Genomic DNA, 21,114 nt, shown 5'->3' with positions numbered 1-21,114 from the left:
AAATTATTTTATTTGTTGTGCACTATCAGGATTGCATAATGTTGTGGAGAAGCTTTGGCTAATAATCAGCTTTGCTCTTGGGTTTATTGTGTAAGTAGTAGGTGCCTCATATATTCAGCAGTGTGTAATTTTCATTTGTGATTAATTCAGGATAGAAATTTGTTTCCCTGCTTAATGCAGATCTAAACATATAACTGGTCTATTTCAGGGTGTGAGGTTGCCTTTGAAACCAAAGCAAAATGAATCCAGTCTTCAGCCGTCTTCCAAAAGAGCAAGGTAAGAACAGCGAGCAGTCAATGCCTGTGGTCCTTAATTGAGTTGTGTTTCTCAGAAGTGCCAGCTGCCCAGCAGCCTGCACCATCCTGTGCCCTGCTCACTGAAATAACTGTCACTGGTTTGGATGTTGCCAGTAACTCAGTTGGCAGGAATAAAACAAAAACTTAAGAGAGGGAAGTAGTAAGAGAGTTGGGAGAGTGCAGAAAAGGGAGAATATGTCATGTTCTCTACATGATGATTTTTTTCTTCAGAAAAAGTTGTGCCTAATTCTCATTTATTTGGATCATTCCATTGGTGAAACTTGCAGAAGTGTGCATGTCTAATTTCAAAATTGCAGTTCTACAGCCTTAGGCCCAAAGTCACATTCTGCTGTTTTTCCCATATTCTTGTAGGATTGAAGACCTGCCGCCACCTACTAAAAAACTCACCCCTGAGCTGACACCAATGGTGCTCTTCACAGGATTTGAACCTATGCAAGTGCAACAGTACATTAAGGTGACTTTCAGGCTTATCTCTTGTGACCTACATTGAAACATCTAGCAACTTTTTTATGGATGTTGGATTTTTGCTAAGACTTGATTAGCATTATATCTGGTGGATAAAACCAGTACTTACTGGCCCTGAGGTTGGAGTATGTTTATGTGAAATGAGTTTTATTTAGTAGCTGTTCTCCTTTAGTTAACTACTTTACACTACTATTCCACTTGGTTTTTCTTTCTGTAGGACTGCTTTAAAAGGCATTTGTTTTTAAATCAGCAAATTTCATCAAATTTAGGTGAGAAAAATAGTGATGGTTGTACTGGATTAGACCCAAGATTATTTTAGTGGGGTTGCTGTCTGTAGTGCCAAATGCTTCAAAGACAGCTGATGACAAAGCTTATGGCAGGTGTGAGAAGTTCCTGTGGTTTTGTTCTGTTCCCTAGGAAAGCTGTACTAAAGCTTAACTGTAAATAATTTATAACATTCAGATAATGAGAAGTAAATGAGGCCTAGTTTGAGTCTACTGCTTTTTTTAGAAATAGGCGCTTTGGTATCCTCAAAAATATAGGTTCAATAAAGAAAATATTTTATACTTGTTTGTGAAGTTTTTTGTTTTTTCCTTGCAGTGTATGCATTTGAAGCTTGATATTAAATATTTTGGGACATAAAATGTTTTTCAGGGCATCCTATAAAGTTCCAGTATGAACTTCTCATTTTTTGTCATGTTGATACCAGGTTAATTATATAGAGAATCTGTTTTGGTAACAGCTATGGCTCACAAATTTAAAAAATTAACTTCAGTCTCAAAGCTTGTGAAGTTGAATGTAAATCTTGCAGCACTGATGCTAACAAAATTCTGCAGAGTTTGGATACCTAACTGGGGCTGGATGCTCCTCATCTTCTTGAGATGGAGGGGTAATCTTTGTACCTGTATGGCCAAAGGGTCCCTTCCATATCAGAGTGGAGATTTTGCAAGGTCTGCACACACAGGTAGAAATGCTTGAGGTGAACATAGAAAAGCAGCCTTTGCCTTTCAGAGGGGTGCAATGTACTGTTCACAGGGTGTTTATTACCAGGAAGGAGGTAAATAGTGGAGAGGTTCAGTGCCATTGAATAATGTGAGTCATCTTTATGCAATCAGAGCATGGTATAGAAGAGCTAAAGGCACTGTTCTGTCCCATGTGCTCACCATTATCAGAGCAGCAGAGTGCACAGGGCTGCCAGAAACCTCCTAGGCCTTCTAACCTAACCCTCAGGCTTTCCTGCTTTGGGACTCCAAGAATTCATGTAATAAAAACCCTAGTCTGTTAAATATTTATGCTTAGAGATATTGGTGTGGGGTTTATTTATTTGTGCAAAATGTTTGTCTTAATTAAAAATTCAGGGTGCATAGTTACTGAAGATGTCCAAATCTTTTTTCATCCTTGACATTTTTATGAGGGGAGCACTCTTTAACATCTGTGGTAATCTGATGTGCCTCACCAGCTCATTCATTGTGTTAATCATTCATTCATTCATTCAGACTGGCTTAATTGATAAGATAGCAACTGTAAGGAGCTTGAGTTTGGTGGCTTAAACCAAGGAAAAGGGAATAGTTGCTCAGTATCATCAAAAATGCATGTGGCATATGTGTTTTTCATGAGGTGCTTTTCTCTTTAAAGGAAAGCCTGGCAAAATTAAGTTTGTAGCTACAGTATGTACTGCACCTTCCCTAGAAAAGAGAAAAGATATTATATATTCTTACTATTGCTTACTTAAAATTTAATATCCTGTTTCACTGAAAAATATTTTAATATGTATTTTGTAGTTAGTTCCTTGCTTAAAAAAATCACAACCCAAAATGAAAAAAACTGCAGAAGTGGGAAATGGTTTTCAATCTTGCCAGGTGATATTTATGTCTGGAAATGCGTGGATTTTCAGAGGCTGTAAATTCTGTCAAAATTAATCAGCTTGAGTAAAGGAATCACTGTAACACAGAAATCTACATTTACTGTTTCATTAGGAGCTTAGTTTTATTTGATGTGGGGATATTTAATTTCTTCTTTTCCTCTGGTTTTTTACCAACTCTTCCATTCTGATTTGTGTTTTATACAACTTTCAGAAACTGTATATCCTTGGAGGTGAAGTAGCAGACTCTGCCCAGAAGTGTACCCATCTAATTGCCAGTAAAGTGACCCGAACTGTCAAGTTCCTGACAGCAATTTCTGTAGTTAAGCACATAGTAACTCCAGAGTGGTTAGAAGAGTGTTTCAAATGCCAGAAATTTGTTGGTAAGTTAAATTAGTATTAATTCCTATAGGAAAAGAAAGTTTCATTGACAAGCATGTTTAAATACAATTAATTGTTTTGTCTTCTGACTTCAGTGTTTCTCACCAGTTTTCTAAAGAGTTCAGCTTTTGAAAGCAGAAATTTTAATTCTGTAGCAAGTCTGATTGTAATTGTTCACACCTCTTGAAGAATTATTTGCAAAGTTCTTAAATAATGATATTAGCAGCTAGTTTGTATTCCACTTGAGTTAGATTGTCTTAGTATGGTTAAGCTAAGCTGTCACAAGAATTATGTGTTTATTTTTTTAAAAATCAAGTTCTCTTTCAGCAGAACATTTTGTTTCATTTAGTTTTCATTTGTTCTAATACAGTTTCTTCCCCTTAAATGAAAGAAAAACACACTTGAAAAGTTTGCTTTAGGGTGATTAAATGATTGGATATTGTTAAGTATTGTATTTCTTTCTTGTGTAGCCATTTTGTAGATTTTTATCTGTAGCTTCATTATTTTTTAATTCACCCTTTCTGAAAGGGTAATTATTTGGTTTATGATTGTTTTGTGCTTTTTATATAATTGATTTGTAAGAAGAAAATGTATAACATTGCTGGCTAACCACTGTAACTACTTGTATCTATGGATAATTAGCTGATAAACCAGCAAACATTTCTATAAATCTCAAGGGGACAATTTGCTCACTTCAGCATCAGTGAACTGAGAAACTGAATAATTTGAAAACTTAGAATATGAAGAAAGTCAGGGGATTTAGGATGACTGTTGTGATCTAATATTTGAAGTACTGTAGTTATTTACTGAAATTAGGTTGATTTGTAGCTAATGGGCTGGTTCCAGTTTTGTACCTGCTATAATGATGGAAAATATGGCAATTGTTTACAAAAATTGTCTGAATTGTTTATTTTGTCTTTTGGAAGAGTATTAACACTGTCTCTTCCAAGTTGTCAGGATTGTCCTTGGAAATACCCATTGGTTATCTGTATAATTTTTTTTGTTTTGTTTTTAGACTTAGGGTTTTGGATTAAATTGGATTTAGAAATGTGTTTGACATGGCTTTTGTGGAAAGATAAAGACTGAAATTCCATTCATAATAAAAAATTGGGTGAATAGGAGGACAAGTGAAACAGTTCTTTCTGTTAAGACAGTTTCTGGGCTCTTATAGGTGGTCACAGTAATTTGAATTTAAACTTAATCCTTCTGCTTGATCATTCTCTTTTGCAGAGAAGCAAAAAAATAAAAATTTGCAAGTACCTCCAATAAGTTAGAAAAAGGGACTTGATAGGACTGTGACTTTTGTTAGGTATACAAATGTGAAACAGTTTAATTCTCCAAGGATTTGGTTGTCATCTTTGTAAGAAGCCTAATGAAGGAGGACATTTGAATCATGTTTAATTCTAGTAGGTGTCTGCTGTTCAGAGCCACTCTGCCACCAAGATGTTCTGCTCAGATTCCATCCTGGGCCATGGTGATGTTTGTGTTTTGTGTGCCACATCATCAGTGTTTCTTTTACAGATGAGCAGAACTTTGTGCTCAGAGATGCTGAAGCTGAGGTGCTTTTCTGCTTTAGTTTAGAGGAGTCTCTAAAGAGAGCACAAGTAGCTCCACTGTTCAAGGTATGCAGTTTGCCACATAAATACTTTACTTTAAATACTTGGGAGGTTTTCAGCTTAATTTTATCAGCATTGGGATCACAGATTTTATAGCTGAAAGCAATAGAGCAGGCTGGCATATAACATGAGACATTTGTTACAAATTTTTGTTTTGTTTTTATGCCTGTTTTCTGCCTAAGCATCATTGGGGTGACTCTAAACCCTCTGAATGACTGGATCCTGTAGATGTTAACCAGACAGTCCAGTGATTTGTTCCCTTCGAAAATCTAGAACATTGCTCTGTTACTTGTAAAAAGAAAAGAACTAATGGAAGGGACTTTATTTTATTTCTTTTCTCTTTTTTATGTCAGCCTCATAGTCAGAGCACTTGCCCATAAAAATGGGAGTCTGAGAGTGAGTTTGCCCTTCAGGCTGAAGGAGTTCTAGTGTGAGTCTCTTTGGAGACTGCACTTTCCACCAGGCTGTTTGCTAGGATGGTGCAAAATGTTTTCATGCCTCTGGTTAAAATGACATTACAGTCCAGAGAGGTATCTGGAGATCTGAGTTGCTAAAGATTCTTCAGCCTAACTGAATTACAGACTGTTGATGGAGGTAAACCATCTAGAACGGGTGTTTTTTGACCTGTAATGAATAAGAATCTGTGTCTTCTGTTACATCTAAATGCTACTTTTTCTCTCAGTTTTGCAGATTAAATAGCAAAGTGTTTTCTGGATATTTTTATTCCTAGATGATAAACAGAGATAATATACTTTGTGATCTGATCACCTATCTCAGTCAAGTAGTAGCATAATTTTTGTCAGGAAATAATAAATTTGCTGTTCATTACAAGGTAACAATTCTTTTGTAACATTTGAGATGTCCCTGTGCTCAAAGAAGTGAGCAGCATTGTTCTTATGTATTTTACCAAGCTGCAGTTGTTACTTTACAGGTGTGGAAGTAGGCACACCTGAACTGTTCAAATTTATCAAAATTGAACATTTGCCCCTCGATGGGAAACATCAGCAGTAATTAAGGACAACTCATCAACTCATTAATCTCTGCCCTGTTGTATAAAAGAAGTGTCACATGACATTAAAACTTCATGTGTTGCAGAAATCAGTTAATATAATAATGCTTTTTCTTGTTCTTCCTTTTCTCTTTTTAGGGAAAGTATTTTTACATTACACCTGGAATTTGCCCCAGTCTTTCCACCATGAAAGCTATTGTGGAGTGTGCAGGAGGAAAAGTATTATCTAAACAACCTTCTTTTCGAAAACTCATGGAGCATAAGCAGAATAAAGTGTGTTGAGTGTTGTTTTCTAAAATTTAATTACAATACCTTATCATGTTTTTCTGAGCTTACCATTACTTTCTTTCCTTTAGAGTTTGCCAGAAATAATCTTGATTTCCTGTGAAAATGACCTTCATTTATGTCGAGAGTATTTCGCACGAGGCATAGGTATGTATAAGCTTTTGTTGTGATTGAACAGTGTAACTGTTACCTTGATTTCTTTTTTCTATTTCCTTATTATCATTATTATTATTATTATTATTATTATTATTATTATTCAAAAGAGAGATCTTTTGAAGCTTTCAGATACTAATAGAGGAGTACATGGACTGTCCTGCAAACCATGGAGAAATCCCAGCCAGCTGTTTGCTGGATATATCTCGTAGTTATTTTATAGGCAGATCACCATAAATTTTTGAATTTAGCAACAACTGAAACATCAGTGTGTTCCCAACATTATTCTCATCCTAAGTTCAAAGCACAGCCCTGTACCAGCTCCTAAGAAGAAAATTAACTGGAACTAGGGTACTATTGAAGTATTCATCAATTGGGTTTTCAATTTAGTTGTTTTTCCTTTAGTGTGGAGCCCCAGGCAGTGCTGTATTTAGTAACAGTGTCAGGTGTGAGGGCTGATGGTAGGGCTGTGGTAGTGGGACCACCAAGGTCCAGAACAGCCCCTCCTGAGAGCTGCAGCATGAGGCAGAATTTCTGTGGAGGGAGTGAACTGTATGAATTTTGATATTTCCAGATGTCCACAATGCTGAGTTTGTCCTGACCGGAGTGCTGACTCAAACACTGGATTATGAATCATATCCTTTTTGTGAAAAGACATTCTGCTGCTTAGGGAAGTATGGTTTACTAAAAGTTTTTCTTAATTAGAAACTAATTATTTGTAATTTTTTAGTGTATGTAATGTGTGCTTGGTAGGAGGGTAGTTTAACACCCAAGAAGGTAGCTTAAACTCAACATGGAACTACTTTTTAATGGGGAATACTTCAAGGGAGGAAGAAGGCAGGGTGGTCACAAGGACTAGTAAATATTAGTAAATACTAGAATAAATTAGTAAATTAAGCAATGGAAAAAGAACTTGCACTAAGGGAAGTATTTGGCACAAGTTGATTTCAGATGAGAAAAGCAGCTTTTTAATTAAGATTACAGACCCTGTTTGATAAATGCAGTAAGAGCTCTGTGTCTGTATGCATGTTTTTTATAGAACTTGTATTTTCTGTCATTTCTTACAGTTGTTCTTTCTTAACAAGCTCACATATAAATTTACTTGATGGATAGTAAAATGCCTTACTGCTCCAGAATCCTTGGAGCATTATATCTAGCTGTTCAGCCATTGTACAAAGCAACTAGAACTTCCTGTGGATGCTGTTTTCCAGCTGTTTTCCTAGAGATGATGAGCAGTTTAAAGCAGGAAAGCGAAAATAAACTGCATCTTTTTTAGGATGTGTAATTTTATTATGCTGAAACATAATTTACTATGTTTTGTATTATACTACCATTTTAAAAGAGCCCACTTTAGGTATCATGATGAGCCCATTTTTAAGCATTTTAAAATAAATTATGGTACTTCAGCCAAAAGTGTAATTTGGATGTAAAAATAAAAGGGCTTGCTATCTATTAAATTATGGATGTTGAAGATGAAAATGTTTTGTACTTTATTTTTATTTCTTATACTCTATTTTCTTTTATATTGATACTTTGCCCATATTTGAAATAAATGTACTTTTAAATGTTTTACTCTATATTTTAGTGGTCGTTCATTTTTTTGAATACTGTGCAACAATGGCACTCTGGTAAGAGTAAATTACTCAAATCTTTTTCCAAGCAATGTGAAATTATTTTAAGCTTATTTTACCAGGTATGTTTTAATATATGAATCCCAGTGCTTTAAAGGGAAATTGTTGTAAATGTATATATGTGTTTTTACTGAAGCAGAGAAGCAGCTTGAAGGAGAAATTATAACCCTGCATATTCCACTGTTGTGATAACTTTTTGTTTGTATAGTGAGTTTTACTAAATAAATGTTAAAAAACCAGTCTCCTGAATCTATATTTAGTTGTATTTCCTAAAACACACACAGTTCTAATAATCTGATTTGAACATTTTTATCAGTTTAGATTGCAGTAGATGAAAAAGGGATCCTAAAAGCATTTATTTTCTTTCTGATCAGCAAGACAATTCAGCTCAGATGCTGTACAGACAAGTGAGTATCTGCACTCTCCCCCATCAAGGAAATTACTGATTTCAAATCTCTCTTGTGCTGTGGCTTAAAGTGTAAATCCAGCTGGTGCTTGGATTTACTGATTCTGTTGCCTTTTTCCCAATACCTTAGTTGAACAAAGTACTTAAGTGAATGACAAATTGCTGCTGTGAGGACACAGTGGTAGTAAATGTTGAGATGAGTGGGGTCCCACAGAGGTCATGGTGTGCCTGTTGCCTTTTATTTCTGGCTCTGGTTCCTCAGCTGTATCCATGTCCTGACTTGCTGCTCTGCTTGGCTTTTCTTTTGGGAGCAATAGGGGGCCATGTGAGGAGCACAGGAATGGGAACATTTCTGCCAGTGTGGCTTTTGGTAAGGTGGCAAAGTGGGATAAATGAGAATGTTGTACTTTGGTCACGAATTTTTAAGTGAATGAAAGGTTGGAAAGGTGTGGCAAGGATGGGAGGAAATGGTATTTTTCACAAATGCCATTTACTAGTGTCAGGGTTCTGTGTTTATTCTTAGTGTGATGTTCAGCTTTCTGAGGTGCAGCTTGCTTTTCATTATGAGACAGATGAAGGAAAAGTCTGTGATATGTAGACCTAAGGCTGGAAATTAATGATATGATTTTATACTTTAACTTTTAAAAATAGTAAAAAAAGGAGGAGACACTGCAGTGGGAGTTAATTTTGGTCAATGAGTGTGGTACCAATGACTTAAATTGTTCAAACGTGGACCTGGCAAGTCTGGTCTCCCTATTAAGAGGGAGAGAACATCTCTGAAATCTGACTTCAAGAGCCTTGCAGAGACACAACTCTCAACAGTTCAACAAAGTAATTTAGTTATTTAAATCTTTCAGAATGTAGAAAATTAATAAAGTTAATCCCACCCTAAAGAATGTTGTAATACCTTGCATGAATATTATTTTTTACTGAAGAAATAAATGCACCTTTTTCCCCACTTAAGAATGTAATACTGAAATGATCTAAAACTGTGTTAACCTTTGTATGGCTTGAGACTTCCTTCATTGTACTTGTTACCAAGTGGCAGGAAGGTTTTTGAGTGCCTTTCTCTTTAAAACAATTATCAGCTGTTGCAGCTTGTGAATGCTTTTGTGTTACACAGAACTTAGCTTGAATGCATATTTTGTACCTGTTGTGCCTTCAAGTCTTCTGCCTGCCTTCCCAATGATGTGTTGTCCTACCAAGTGTAAATTCTGCTTTCAGAGAGACACACACATAAGGAGTCAGCTCAGCTGTGCACAAAATCAGACTCAAGACACATGGCATTGCCCCCACTGGGTCCTAGAAGCTGAAGAGACCTGGTACAGCAGCTTGGTAAAGGTGAGAGCCTCGCTGAGGGAGAGGCAGAGGGCAAACAGGTTTGGATGTGTTGGCAGTTTCACCCTCAGCAGCGTAGACTGCTCCACTCCATAATCATTTATACTCACAAGGAGTTCTCTGCCTTTTGTTAGATTGGCTTCCTCCACATTTTCCACAATGGAGCAATGTTGAGGATTTGTAATACCTTTGCCAAAAACTGTTAAGAGTTAAGACATGTGAATGCAGTAGCATCTGCAAGGTAAATTTCCTTACAAAAACTATCCAAAATGTTGTCAGATACTGCATAGAGAAGCTCAAAGAAAATCAAATGTGATCATGGAACAAATGAACCCCGTGGGAAACATGAGTGATAATGCATCTGTTTCATCATCAGTAAAGACAGTGTGTTTATTTAGCTAACATACAAGAATGACTGATTTGATTAACCTTTCAATTAGAGTGAAAAACACAACCTGCCAAGAAATAGTCTTTCAAGAGCCACAGGAGCTGTCCAGAGCCAACTGGCTTGCACAGATGTTCCTGTGTGTGTGATTAGTGATAGAGAAGGGGTTTGATGGAGTATTCTGGTACAGCATTGCTGTTATGAACATGCTCTTGCCTTAGTAGAAGGTTGTAATACTTATGTCCATTTGATCCTGTGCTCTGTATCAGGGGGAAAAAAGTACCTTTTCGTATTGTCACAAAAGATCCATAATACAAAGTACAAAACTTGTGTTTTGTAGAAAACCTGTTCTGATAAAGAAATTATTTAAAGGTAAATGTAGAATATGTCTAACAGCAGAAGCATTCCATCAGTTAGGGATGTGTTGGAAGTCAAGCACACATGGTCCCCACCTGTTCCTGTGCAGCTTTCTTCACTGGGAGTCATCAAGTAGAACTGTGGAACAGATTTGCAGAAATACATCTGGAAGACTCTGGAGGTTAAGTGCTCAGTATCTCAAAGGCAGCCTATGTGGGCATTTTGTTCCTGCATTTTGCTGCCCTCAAGAAAATAAAGAAATCATCTTTGTATTTAGTCAGAAAATCCATTTTTCCACAAGGGGTTGGTGATGTTCATTTCATCCCATACACTTCCAGCAGAGTCTGGCTCTTTTTGTGAGCCACAAGAGGCTCCTCCCAAGGGACAGGTATGGTTGAGAAGCTTCCTCAGTGGGATAGAGGAGCTTTCCCTGGAGAACTGAGCCCTCAGGAGATGAGCTCTTCAGAGGGAATTGTTACCTGCATAATCTGTATCCAGACAAGTGTGAAGACTGAGGGAAAATACTCCCACCTTCACTAAGAGGGTAAATTTTTCTTGATTTGGGTAAATCCTTGTGCAGTGTTTTGTCACAAAGAGACCAGGCTGTGTCTGGCACAGAGGAAGCATCAGTAACAGGGAGCACTCCAGATCAGACACAGCTTTGAGTGGTTTGTCCTTGTAGCAAGCTACACCAAAAAGAAAAACAGTATTTTAAGCTCAAGAGGCCAAATTTTATTAGTATGTCAACCAAAGGACTTTTAAATGAGGCAGCTCTATCAAAGAGATGGAACTAAAGTTTCCCTCCCTGCTTTTTGTGTCTTTATAGGACAAATCCTCATTTAATTCCATTAACTTGGAGTGTGTGGGCAATTACACAGCCCTTTCTGGTGACAGGAATTTTCTGCTGCAGATACTGCAAGCATCTTAATAAGCAAATAGACATCCTCACTATTTTCATGGCTTTTGGGATTTGAAACTTAAACTTGATAAACTCACAGCATTTTATTGACAATAACTATGCCATACAGTCACTTCCTGAAAAAAAAAAGTATTTGAACTGTATTTGTGAAGGCTGGATCAACCCCTGGAACCCAAAAGAATGGAGCCCACCAGCTTTCCAGAGGCCAGGCTGGAGCAGAGGGAAGGAAGAGGAGCTCAGTGATAAGAGCAGGCAAAGTCAATCTTCCCTAGAGGGGCCCTCTGAAAAAAAGTAGATACCTCAAAGCAGCTCAGAATTTTCTATGTTCTGTTAAAGCAATCAAATATTTTCAAAGGAAGAAGGGAGAGAAAAGTGTGATTTTTCATGTGACAGTTGTGGCTTCCAGCCCAGCATGGAGAGAGGCAGATGAGCCACCAGGCCAGCCTGAGAAATCTGAATTGCAGATGAGTCAGGAGGGGTTAAAAAGTTACCGAGCTGTGTCTGGGCTGGGAGCTGCAGGGCGGTGACAGATGTGACATAGAGCAGCTTCAGTCTGCAGTGACGTTCTGCTGCTCACCTGGGAAAGTGCTTCCAGAGCCCTTCCGTGGTGACTCACCAGCACTCAAACCTGGATGCTGCTGTAGCTACACTGATCCTGCAGACAGCTGCAGGTTTGTGGAGATGTGCCTGACATGCACTGGAAGAAAAGGGAAGGACCAAAACACAGGCACGTTCTTCCTCTTCCAGCATCCTTTGGCTGGGGGGCTGCACAGTTGCAGCTCACACCACCTAAGGGGAGAGCTCAGAGGAGCTGTGGTCCCAGGTGTATTTAAATCACCTCTCCAGCAATGTTTCAAACACAACAAACCCATGCAGCTCTACCTGGACAGAGTGAGACTCCCACATCCCTACCAAAATCAGTGCCTTGCTTCTCATGCACTGAGTGTGTGGGTCAATCTGTTCTTCCTACTCCCACATTTCACACTGCTTTTGCTCCTTGCTCCTATTTCCTCTTTGCCTAGAGAAGTCTGCAGTACCCATAAATTTAACTTTCCAGACTCTCTAGCTGCTGCTGGGCTCTAGACTTCTTCACCTGGCCTCCCCAGTGCCAGCTTTGTGACAGAGCACCCAGCACAGTATAAAAGCTATCCAGCATATTGGAAGTGCTACTTAGGGCATTAAAAGCAATTTTGTAAAAGTATTTTGTGTCCTTAGCCTCTGAACAGCCTAACCCCCCCCAGGCTGCTGTCTGCAGCATGAGCAGCAGCTCTCATTTCCATCTGTGCTCTTCAACTTGGCTGTTCCTCACGTGAACATGGGGTCACAGCAGGGCTCTGGAGGGGAAAGGGAGCAGTTTGCTCACAGATTCTCCAGTTTCTTTGCAATTAATATCTCAACATGTTGGTTTTATAGAGCCTTTTCCTCTTGGTCCACAGTGACTGATACAGCTTAATTTCCTCTCTTACCATCACAAGAAGTTCTGTATTGTGAATTGCATTTCTACTTCCAAGGAGCAGACAATATAATAAAGAACAGTTATTAAAGAAGTCCCTCTCTTCATCTTGGTAGAAGAATGTTTGCAAAATGCTTTACAAGAAGAGAGAATATATTCCTAGAAGAGTTGATCAGAGTGGCCTTCAAGCTCTTAGTGATGTGTGCACCTGGAGGAAAGGTTTTGTGATTGGAAGCTGGTCAGTTTTATCTGGTGACATCATCTGATTAAGTGACACTATCCCTCTCAGCACAGGGTGAGCTGGGGGCTGTGTGAAGCCCTGAGAGCAGCAGCCACCCATCAGCAATACAGCAAGAGAACAAACCAGCCTGGGGGCTGAGCTGTGCCTCTCTGCAGATCATTTTGAATGATGAACTATTCACAGAGCCCATTCTCACATGGATGGGGCTTTCTGAGAACCTAGAAAGTTATAAGAGCTAAATGAAATGCTGGACTCAATGGCAAGGGAAGGCAGGAGATGTGATGGGAGCTGAGCATCCCATGTGGGCATGGTCTTGCTTTGAAAGATGCAGGGATAATAACAAGCAAGAGTGGAAACTTCATGTTAGTGCCTCTGAACAATGACAGAAAATGTACCCTGCCCAAAAATGGGGTTGTGTGTAATTTTGTAAGGATAGGAGCCTCTGGGAACTGAAAAATTAGTAAATTATTCCATTTGAATTGAAGTACATTGCAAGAAACTCAGTTTTAATGAAACTAGTTTGGGGGTTTTTTACTAAGAAGGCAAAATGAATTATTAAAGTATCAAATAATAAAGTAACTCATATGAAACTAATTGAGAAAATTAAGCAGAAACAAAACCACTATAATCAAACATGCTCAGTGTGGGGAAACTGAAAACTGGGAATTCTCCTTTCCAGTTTTGCAGCAGCAACACTTGTAACTGCTGAAACACTAAGTCGTGCAGTTTATCCAAACTCTGAACAAAACAATGAAAGAAACTTTTGGAGTTTATCTTTTCCTCAAGCACCACACTAGGCATAAATGCTAACTTACCACCTCCTCCTTGTGGCACCTCTTGACAACAGCAGCACATCATGCAGCACTTCAGGGTGGTTCAGTCATTTATTTAGCTGACCTGTTATTAATTGTTTAACCTGCAGTTGCACAGACCTTCAGAATTCATCACCCTCCCTCCACAAACAAGCTGCACACAGCCATGGAGCCCTTTCTGAGCACAGGTGAAGTTTCTGTCCTAAGCATCCTCTAAGGGGTAAGAAAAAAGAGGGGCAGAAGTGGAAGGAGAAGTATGTCCTTCAGAGGACTGTCAGGAAAATTACAGATTTGATAGCACCATCCCATAAATTTTTTAAGCTCAGCACAGGAAATATAAGGGCAGAAACATCTCTTTTTTACCTATAAAAATTTAAATAAATTTCTTCTCCTTTGAGAAGGAACTGTACCAAACACCAGCTGGCACAGGGTTATATTTCACAGGGGAAAAACATGATTCCTGGGCTTCTCTGCTTTTCAAATTGGAAAATGACAAGGTTGAAGGAGCTGTTGCAGCCAGTGCCACTTTGCTTTACTTTTTTCTGTAGAAAGTCTGGTTTCCTTTGCTGTGGTGAGTACAGCTCCCTGGATTTTTTGGAAAACAATAACATGTTTGTGCCCTATGGGGAGAATTTATTACATCAGGAAAACTGAGTTGCTCTCTCTGGTTTCTGCCCTTTAGCTGCTGAATCCAGTGAAGAAAGTCCAGGTAACAGATTTTGCCTGGGGAATGAAAACACGTGTTTAATGTGAAGCATGGGAGTAGCTGTACCGACCTCTGGTGATTATCACCAAATTTACACCCAGCCCTAAAGCACCAGGGCTGGGGTTACCCGGACCAGACACAGCCTGGAAACGAACAACCCAGGCAGGGTCACAGCCACCTGCTCCAGTCTCCTGCATTAACTCCACTCACAGTTAATTTTTACCCATCATGGCAATTTTCTTCCAAAATGTGTGTTTTGTGCTGCAAGTGCACAGAGCCAGGTCTCTGTTTTCATTGCTGGCTTCTCTTGCAATTCCATGCTCTGCCAGTTTGCAGTGAGTCCTGGTTTCAGCAAAGATGAAAACTTGTCCTAGTAACTTAACAACATCTGCCTCTAAAATGCACAGGTCATGCAACTGTTTTAGCGTGACAGAGAATCTGTGTGACAGTGCCACTTACTGTCTGCATAGAAACAAATACTGAAGAAAGGAAGAAGGAAATACAGCCTTATCAGTGTGGCCTGTTGCTGCTCTGCAAGTCCTGAATGAGTGCCACCTGTTCCTTCCAAAACACATTCCTGGGATTTGAAAAGGGCACCTCCATCACCTGCAGCTGCTGCTTCTGGGAGGGATAAAGTACCAGTCAGCACACATGTGGCAGAGATTTCCATATAATCATTACTTGCAGCTCCTCTTAGATAAATAGGCACTGATGGACCCTTTTAAAAACAGATGACAATAAGCAGAGGCAAGAAAGTGTCGCTAGGTACCTGTCACAGGCACACCAGAGTGCTGCTTTCTCAGCAAAATGGGTTCCAGTCTCAGGGTCCTGTGGCTCCTAACAGGGAGAACAGGATAATTTGTGCTTTGTGGTCCTGGCAAGGACCTTCTGGAATGAGGGTGGGAATTGCAGCACATCTGTTGTGTCTGCAGCCCACCTCTCCTCCCAGCTGTGCTCATGTGTTTGGGTTGGTGCTCCTCATGCACAAGTGTGACCAAACACTGTTAAAGGCAGCACTGAGACAAGAAGGTTTTCTTTAGGACATCGTGTTAAAAAGTGCTTGGGGGGACTGGATTGTGTCATGGAATTGCTCTGGCATGGCTGTAATGAGTCTGCTAATGCTGGTTTGTTTTGGTTGTTGATTTTCTTGGGCTCTGCAGCCTGGCAGAACCCTGGGTTCTTGCTGTTCACCTCCTGCATCATTTTTGCAGTGAATTGAAAGCTGGTGAGATTAAACAGATGTATTGTTTAAAAATCCACCATCACAACAGCTTTAGGTGTGTGATGTTTTCTTGATACAATGTCCCTCCTGTAAGAATATTTTATTTAATACTGATGGTCATTAAGCAGTTATCTAATGCTGCATGTTTAACTGTTGAGGCATTTGTGTACTGAGTCTCCCAAATAGACATCCTTGTCTCTCATATTTGATTTCATTAGTTATACAGCTTTTGAGCACAAAGCCAAGTTCTTAGTAACAGAGAAAATAACAGCAAAAGTTCCTCTGGACCCTTTGTCCTCTCTGTTGATCTGGCAGCATCACAGAGGACAGATTGTCTGTACAAAGACCTCTGAAATTACATGAATCATTTGAGCAATGTGAGCCCCAGCACTTGCTGTTGCCACCCCAGAAAGCTTGGGGTCCAGTGTGATTGAAATTTAGGACATTTAAAACATATTTTTGCCATCTAATTTTGAAGGGCTTAAGCTTTAATCATATTTTCAAGCTTTTCTCATCAGCCACAGGTATAAAAACATGTTTTCATATAAGGAATGGAGAACTAAGCATTTTGTAAATCATAGAATGGTTTGAGTTGGAAGGGACCAGGTTGCTCCAAACTGCATCCAACCTGATGTTGAACACTCCCAAGGATGGGTAGGAGAGTCCCAACAGGTCCAGGTGTTGTGCTGGGAGCCCCAGAGCAGGATGCAGCAGGTGGGATCTTATGAGGACAGAGCAGAGAGGGAGAATCCCTCCCTCAATGTGCTGGCCATGCTGCTTGTGATGTAGCCCAGGATATGTTGATTTTTCTGGGCTGCCAGTGCACATTGCCAGGTCATGCCCAATTTTTCATCTCCCCTTGTCCCCAGGTCCTTTTCTTGGCAGAACTGCTCCAAATCCCTTCATTGGTTTTGTGCTGGTTCTGGGGGTTTCCAAGCCTCAGGAGCAGGACCTGGCCCTTGGTGACTCCAGGAGCTGCAGAGCTGACAATGGCAGTGCCACAATGGCAGTGCCACCCAAAGCACAGTGACAGTGCCACCCAAAGCACAGTGAGCTGCAGAGCTGCCAGCTCCTGTGATCTACTCAGTGTTCCAGGGCAAAAGCAGAGCTTTGAAAACTGCCCCTGAGCTGTCACAGAGCAGTGAGCTCTTTATAACACAGACAACATAGGATCATGATGGTAATTGAGTACTTATAAAAAAAAAAGAAATCCTCTTGTGCCCTGGGTATGGAATACCTAATCAAATCATGTTTATTTCCCGGCGCCAGGCTGCTAATTTGCTTTGATTTAGAATTTATAAAGATAATTGTGGATGTGTGCATCTGCGTAGGTGGCTGTGAAAAGCCTTTCCTCTCCATTTAATAAGCAGCACATTAACATGGACTGCCTTCATTTGGCTTCCCTTTTCCAATGCCATCGATTCCAGTCCCTTTGTTAAAGGAGATGATGGAGCCAGGGAAGGCCAGTGCTCCCACCAGAGCTGTGGGAGCTGAGCATCCTCTCATGGATCTGTGGGATTCCCCTTGCCCTGGAGGAACCCTCAGGGTAAAAACAGGGACAGATTCTCACACTGTAGAGCTCTGACCTTAATATTCTTGGAGGCACCTTGTGGAAGCCATTTGCACACATTTACCCCTGGTTTAGTGTTATTAGAACTGGAATGAGCTGAAAGTTGGAGTAGATGTGGTGTCAGCAGAGCACAGAAAATTATTCCTGTTTACCAGAGCACTTTTCTTTAGGCCTGATTGCTACCTTCAGATGGTCCAAGGGATGAATCCCTGCTCCCACCTGCCTGTGCCCTGGTTCTGTTTGGTGCTGACCCTTTGCAGCTGTCACACAGTCAGACACTGCCCAGGCTGTGCTGTGGCTGCACACCTGGAGTACAACTCAGCCACCCCCACCCCTTTTTTGCTGTTTATTTCACTCAAGAAGAACTCCACAGATCACCCTGCCTCAACCTCCATCCAGCCAAGGCTCCCTCCCAGGTACCAGCACTTACCTGGCAGATATCTGTGTTTTTGAGCCTAATGGCTCAGAGCAGTTTTAAAGGTGAGGAGCAGAGATAATATGAGATCATGTGTCTGGTGTGGGGAGCCTTCACACACAGGGTCAGCCTGGCCCCTCAGTACCCACACTTGTAAGAGAACAGTAACTACAGACATGAAAGTGGAACAAAGATGAGAACTACTCTTGGCACTCCCACTCCCCCACTCATAAATCAACCCCAAAAATCATGGCAAAGAGGCTGGAGCACTGCTGGGGTGGGATTGCACTGGCTGTGTTGCTGCAATAACCCAGAATGGGGCTCAGGCAGTTCTGCTTCTGTGTGTGCTGAGAGCAAAGCAGATTTGATAAAGGACATCCTGGATGTTGCTGTGACCTTTGTCTGCCCTCTCCTTCCCCTGCCAACACGAATTTTCAATGGTCCATACAGGCACTGCTGCCATCTTCTCACATGGGCTTAATCACATACAGACACATGCATTGAAATTCAGAGACCACCTTCCTTCTGATGTTTCTTGCAAAGAGAGAGGAATCAGTGTTTCTGGCCTTCAGGGATGGAAGCTTTCTCTAGAGATAGTTCTTGTCATCTTTTTTCCACTCATGGAAATGGTGATTAACTCCTGCAACTTCCCCAAAGTGGCTTAAAATGACAAGCTGTTTGAAATATTGTCCCCTAAGTCCTTGGCCACTCACTCCAGGAGAAGTCTCATCATCCCAGTGTGACATCTCAAAGTCAAATGATGATGGGCAGAAACCAGGATGAGATCCAGCTCTTCTGCAGAAACAGCAGGAGGGTGCTGCCTGTCAGGGTCCTGATTCAGCCTGTTTGCCAGTGCCAAGCTCCTCTCAATCCTTGCTTCCAAGACCCATTTTGTGGCTTTAGGATTTCTAGATATGGATTTAGCAATCTGTGTTGAGGGGAGAGAGGTTGTCCCAGTTCAGCATTTGGTGTCACTGCTCTGTTTTTAGCTATTCCCTCTCCCTGTAAATGACATTTTTTAAATGACAAATGTTTTACCTAAGCTGGCCTGGTATCATTTCATATGAAAGGGGTGCTGCCTGAGGGAATGCCCAGTGCTGGGTGGCTCCTTGTCCCAGGAGCAGCTGGGCATGGGGAGGCAGCTTGGGGCTGGTGTGAAGGCAGGGCTGCAGCTGCCAACCCCAGGGATGCTGCTGCCAACCCCAGGGATGCTGCTGCCATCCAGACAAGGATGCAGGGAGCAGCACCCAGGGCAGGCAGACAGCCAGACATGTGTGTCTGGAAAGCCTTTTGAGCGTGAAATTATTCCTTTACCTGCTTCTTTAGCTGTTCAACAACAGGAAACAAAAGCACCACTCAGAGTGTCTGCCCTCCCCAGGTGAGCTCAGCCTGTGTTGGGCAGCAGTTCTGTCTGACACCTGTAAAAGATGAACAGACACAACTTTGTCCTCTAAACATGCAAAAGAAACACTGGAGAACTCCCCTGTTCATCTAGAGGGAATGTCCAGTCAAAGGGAGCCTGATGCCAGCCCAGACCAAACATTTGCAGCCAGAATGGGACGTCCCCACAACAATAAGCAGCAAAATTTTTCACCATCCCTGTGGATCTTGTCAGAAGCTGAGAGCCTCTTTGCCACTTGTTCAATCCCTGAGTTGCAGCACTACTTTCCCCTTGAAAGTCTGTTTCTCATGTTCACCAGCAAAGCAGGGTTTCCTGAGCTCTTACAGAGGCAGTTTCTTTCCCCTGCTTTGCACAGGAATTGCAGCACATGAAGCAGATTTCTTGTATGATGAGAGGATGTTTTGCATACATCCCTTCAGAGAGCTATTGCTGCACCTCTGGGGAGCTGGAATACTATATCTAATAATGCACCTTAATTAAAATAAATAGTGCTCCTAATCATGTCTTGTCACACAGTTTGTACCCTATAATCTATCAGTGTGATGCAGCTATGAATAAAACATTAAAAACATATTCATATGTAATTTTATCCATACAAATGTGTTGCTCATGGGCTTCACATGTTGCTCTTAGTCTTTTATGAAGATGCTGCAGGTCACATCATGGTTTCCTTAAACTATGTTTTCATAACTTTAAGGAGTTGATTATTCAAGAATCAGCTTTGTAGCTGTGAGGATGCTGGGAACAAGAGCAGTGTCTCCTAAAAAAATGTATCCATGGAATGAAAATGGGGGAGAAGAAAATGAAAATAAAGGGAGTTGCAATTTACAGCTAATGCCATAAATTAGGCTTAGTCAAGCAACAAGATCAACTTTCACAAACATCACAATGAAGGAATCATTCCAGGACTGGTGGAAATAGGTGGCACTTGTGACTTAAGAAAGCCGTGGATTCATCCTGCTTGGGATAAAAAGCATCTTTGCAGAGCATCACTTCACATCTGGAATCTCTAAGTGATCCCAGCACTTCTGAGGAACATCAGAATCTGGGTCACTACAATGGTCTGCTTTTAGGATTCAGAGACAGTCTGGGTTCCATAAAACTTCTGGCTATCTGAATCCAGGCTCATCTGACTTCTCAATATGAAAATAAATTAAAAAGCTTATTGTACACATTCAGCCTAGAAAAAGAAAATTTTAAATATTGTCTGCAAGTATCTTGTCCCTTATCAGTTATCTTATTGGTAGAGAAGAGAGACTCTTCTGTTTTCAGTCATCCAGAATTGTTTTTTATTAACTGAAGTAGTAGTTTAGTACTCAAAGGATAGGCTGGATTTGGTACAGGTCACTCTGATAAGTCAGGAAGTGCACAGAGGCTGCTGGAGGTGATTTCCTGATTCCTCACAGGAGGAAAGGATCCATTCCAAAATCAACTGATGAAGCAAATGGAGCTGGGTTTAACAATGGCTCCAACCCATAATTCAAACCTGCTTCTTGGGAAGAAAGGTAACAGTAAAAGGAATTATTAAGTCAACAGTTTTGCATTGCAATGATCACTGAGGTATGTGATCACCTCCATGAAAATTTCACTGGAGGAGACACCTGGATTTGTGCTTGGCACTCCCTGCCTTTGGAGTCTCCTTTGCAGACACCTGTGAAAGTCTCTTTTTTGTTCACCCTCCTTGACTGAGATGGGTTTTCTACTTTTAATTTTATGAGAAGAGATTGAATGAGTCACAGAAATAGGAAATTAGTTTGGGTCTCGGGTCTCAGGTCTCAGGAAGACAATGCTGTGCAGTAAGGGCACAAAGCACAGCACCGAGCTGACCCCTGGATGCAGAGGGCGAGACCCCTCCCCAGGGGTGATCCTCAGCACCGCAGATCTGGGCTGGGAGAACTGAGGCCAAATTCTCTGCAAAGGCACGGGGGGAGTGCTGGAATTCCCCTGCAGCGCTCCTGCAACACGTAACAGCGTGTGACGGGACAGGAGGAGGTGACAGAGCAGAATTTATGTCACTGCTGGGGGTTTGTACCGGTATGTGGCACAGGGACAGCCTGATGCACCCGCTGTTCCTCCGGGCTCCGAGCACATCCCAGCGCCCGAAACAGCGGCTGGGGCGACAAGGGGAGAGCGGGCGGTGACCGGGACATGGGCAGTGACCGGGACAGAG

General features: G+C 41.0%; 1 protein-coding gene across 3 annotated transcripts in view; it reads left to right on the top strand.

Moving 5' to 3' along the window:
- The window catches only part of PAXIP1 (PAX interacting protein 1), a 30,664-nt gene extending 23,302 nt beyond the window's left edge, over positions 1 to 7,362 (top strand). For 2 of the 3 annotated variants that reach the window (XM_079300463.1, XM_079300464.1), the window contains exons 14-21: positions 209 to 276; positions 669 to 771; positions 2,858 to 3,026; positions 4,546 to 4,646; positions 5,788 to 5,922; positions 6,006 to 6,081; positions 6,662 to 6,726; positions 7,182 to 7,362. In XM_079300463.1, the coding sequence (XP_079156589.1) occupies positions 209 to 276; positions 669 to 771; positions 2,858 to 3,026; positions 4,546 to 4,646; positions 5,788 to 5,922; positions 6,006 to 6,081; positions 6,662 to 6,726; positions 7,182 to 7,193 (729 nt within the window). In that variant the 3' untranslated portion in view covers positions 7,194 to 7,362. Of the gene's footprint in view, positions 1 to 208; positions 277 to 668; positions 772 to 2,857; positions 3,027 to 4,545; positions 4,647 to 5,787; positions 5,923 to 6,005; positions 6,082 to 6,661; positions 6,928 to 7,181 lie in introns of those variants that run through there. The other variant, XM_079300462.1, reaches the window with a different exon arrangement.
- Positions 7,363 to 21,114: the final 13,752 nt, after the last annotated feature.

The sequence above is a fragment of the Erithacus rubecula genome (genome assembly GCF_903797595.1).
Source record: "Erithacus rubecula genome assembly, chromosome: 3".
Lineage (NCBI taxonomy): Eukaryota > Metazoa > Chordata > Aves > Passeriformes > Muscicapidae > Erithacus > Erithacus rubecula.
Note: the sequence above shows the minus strand (reverse complement) of the source record. Positions and strands in the feature narration are given on the sequence as shown.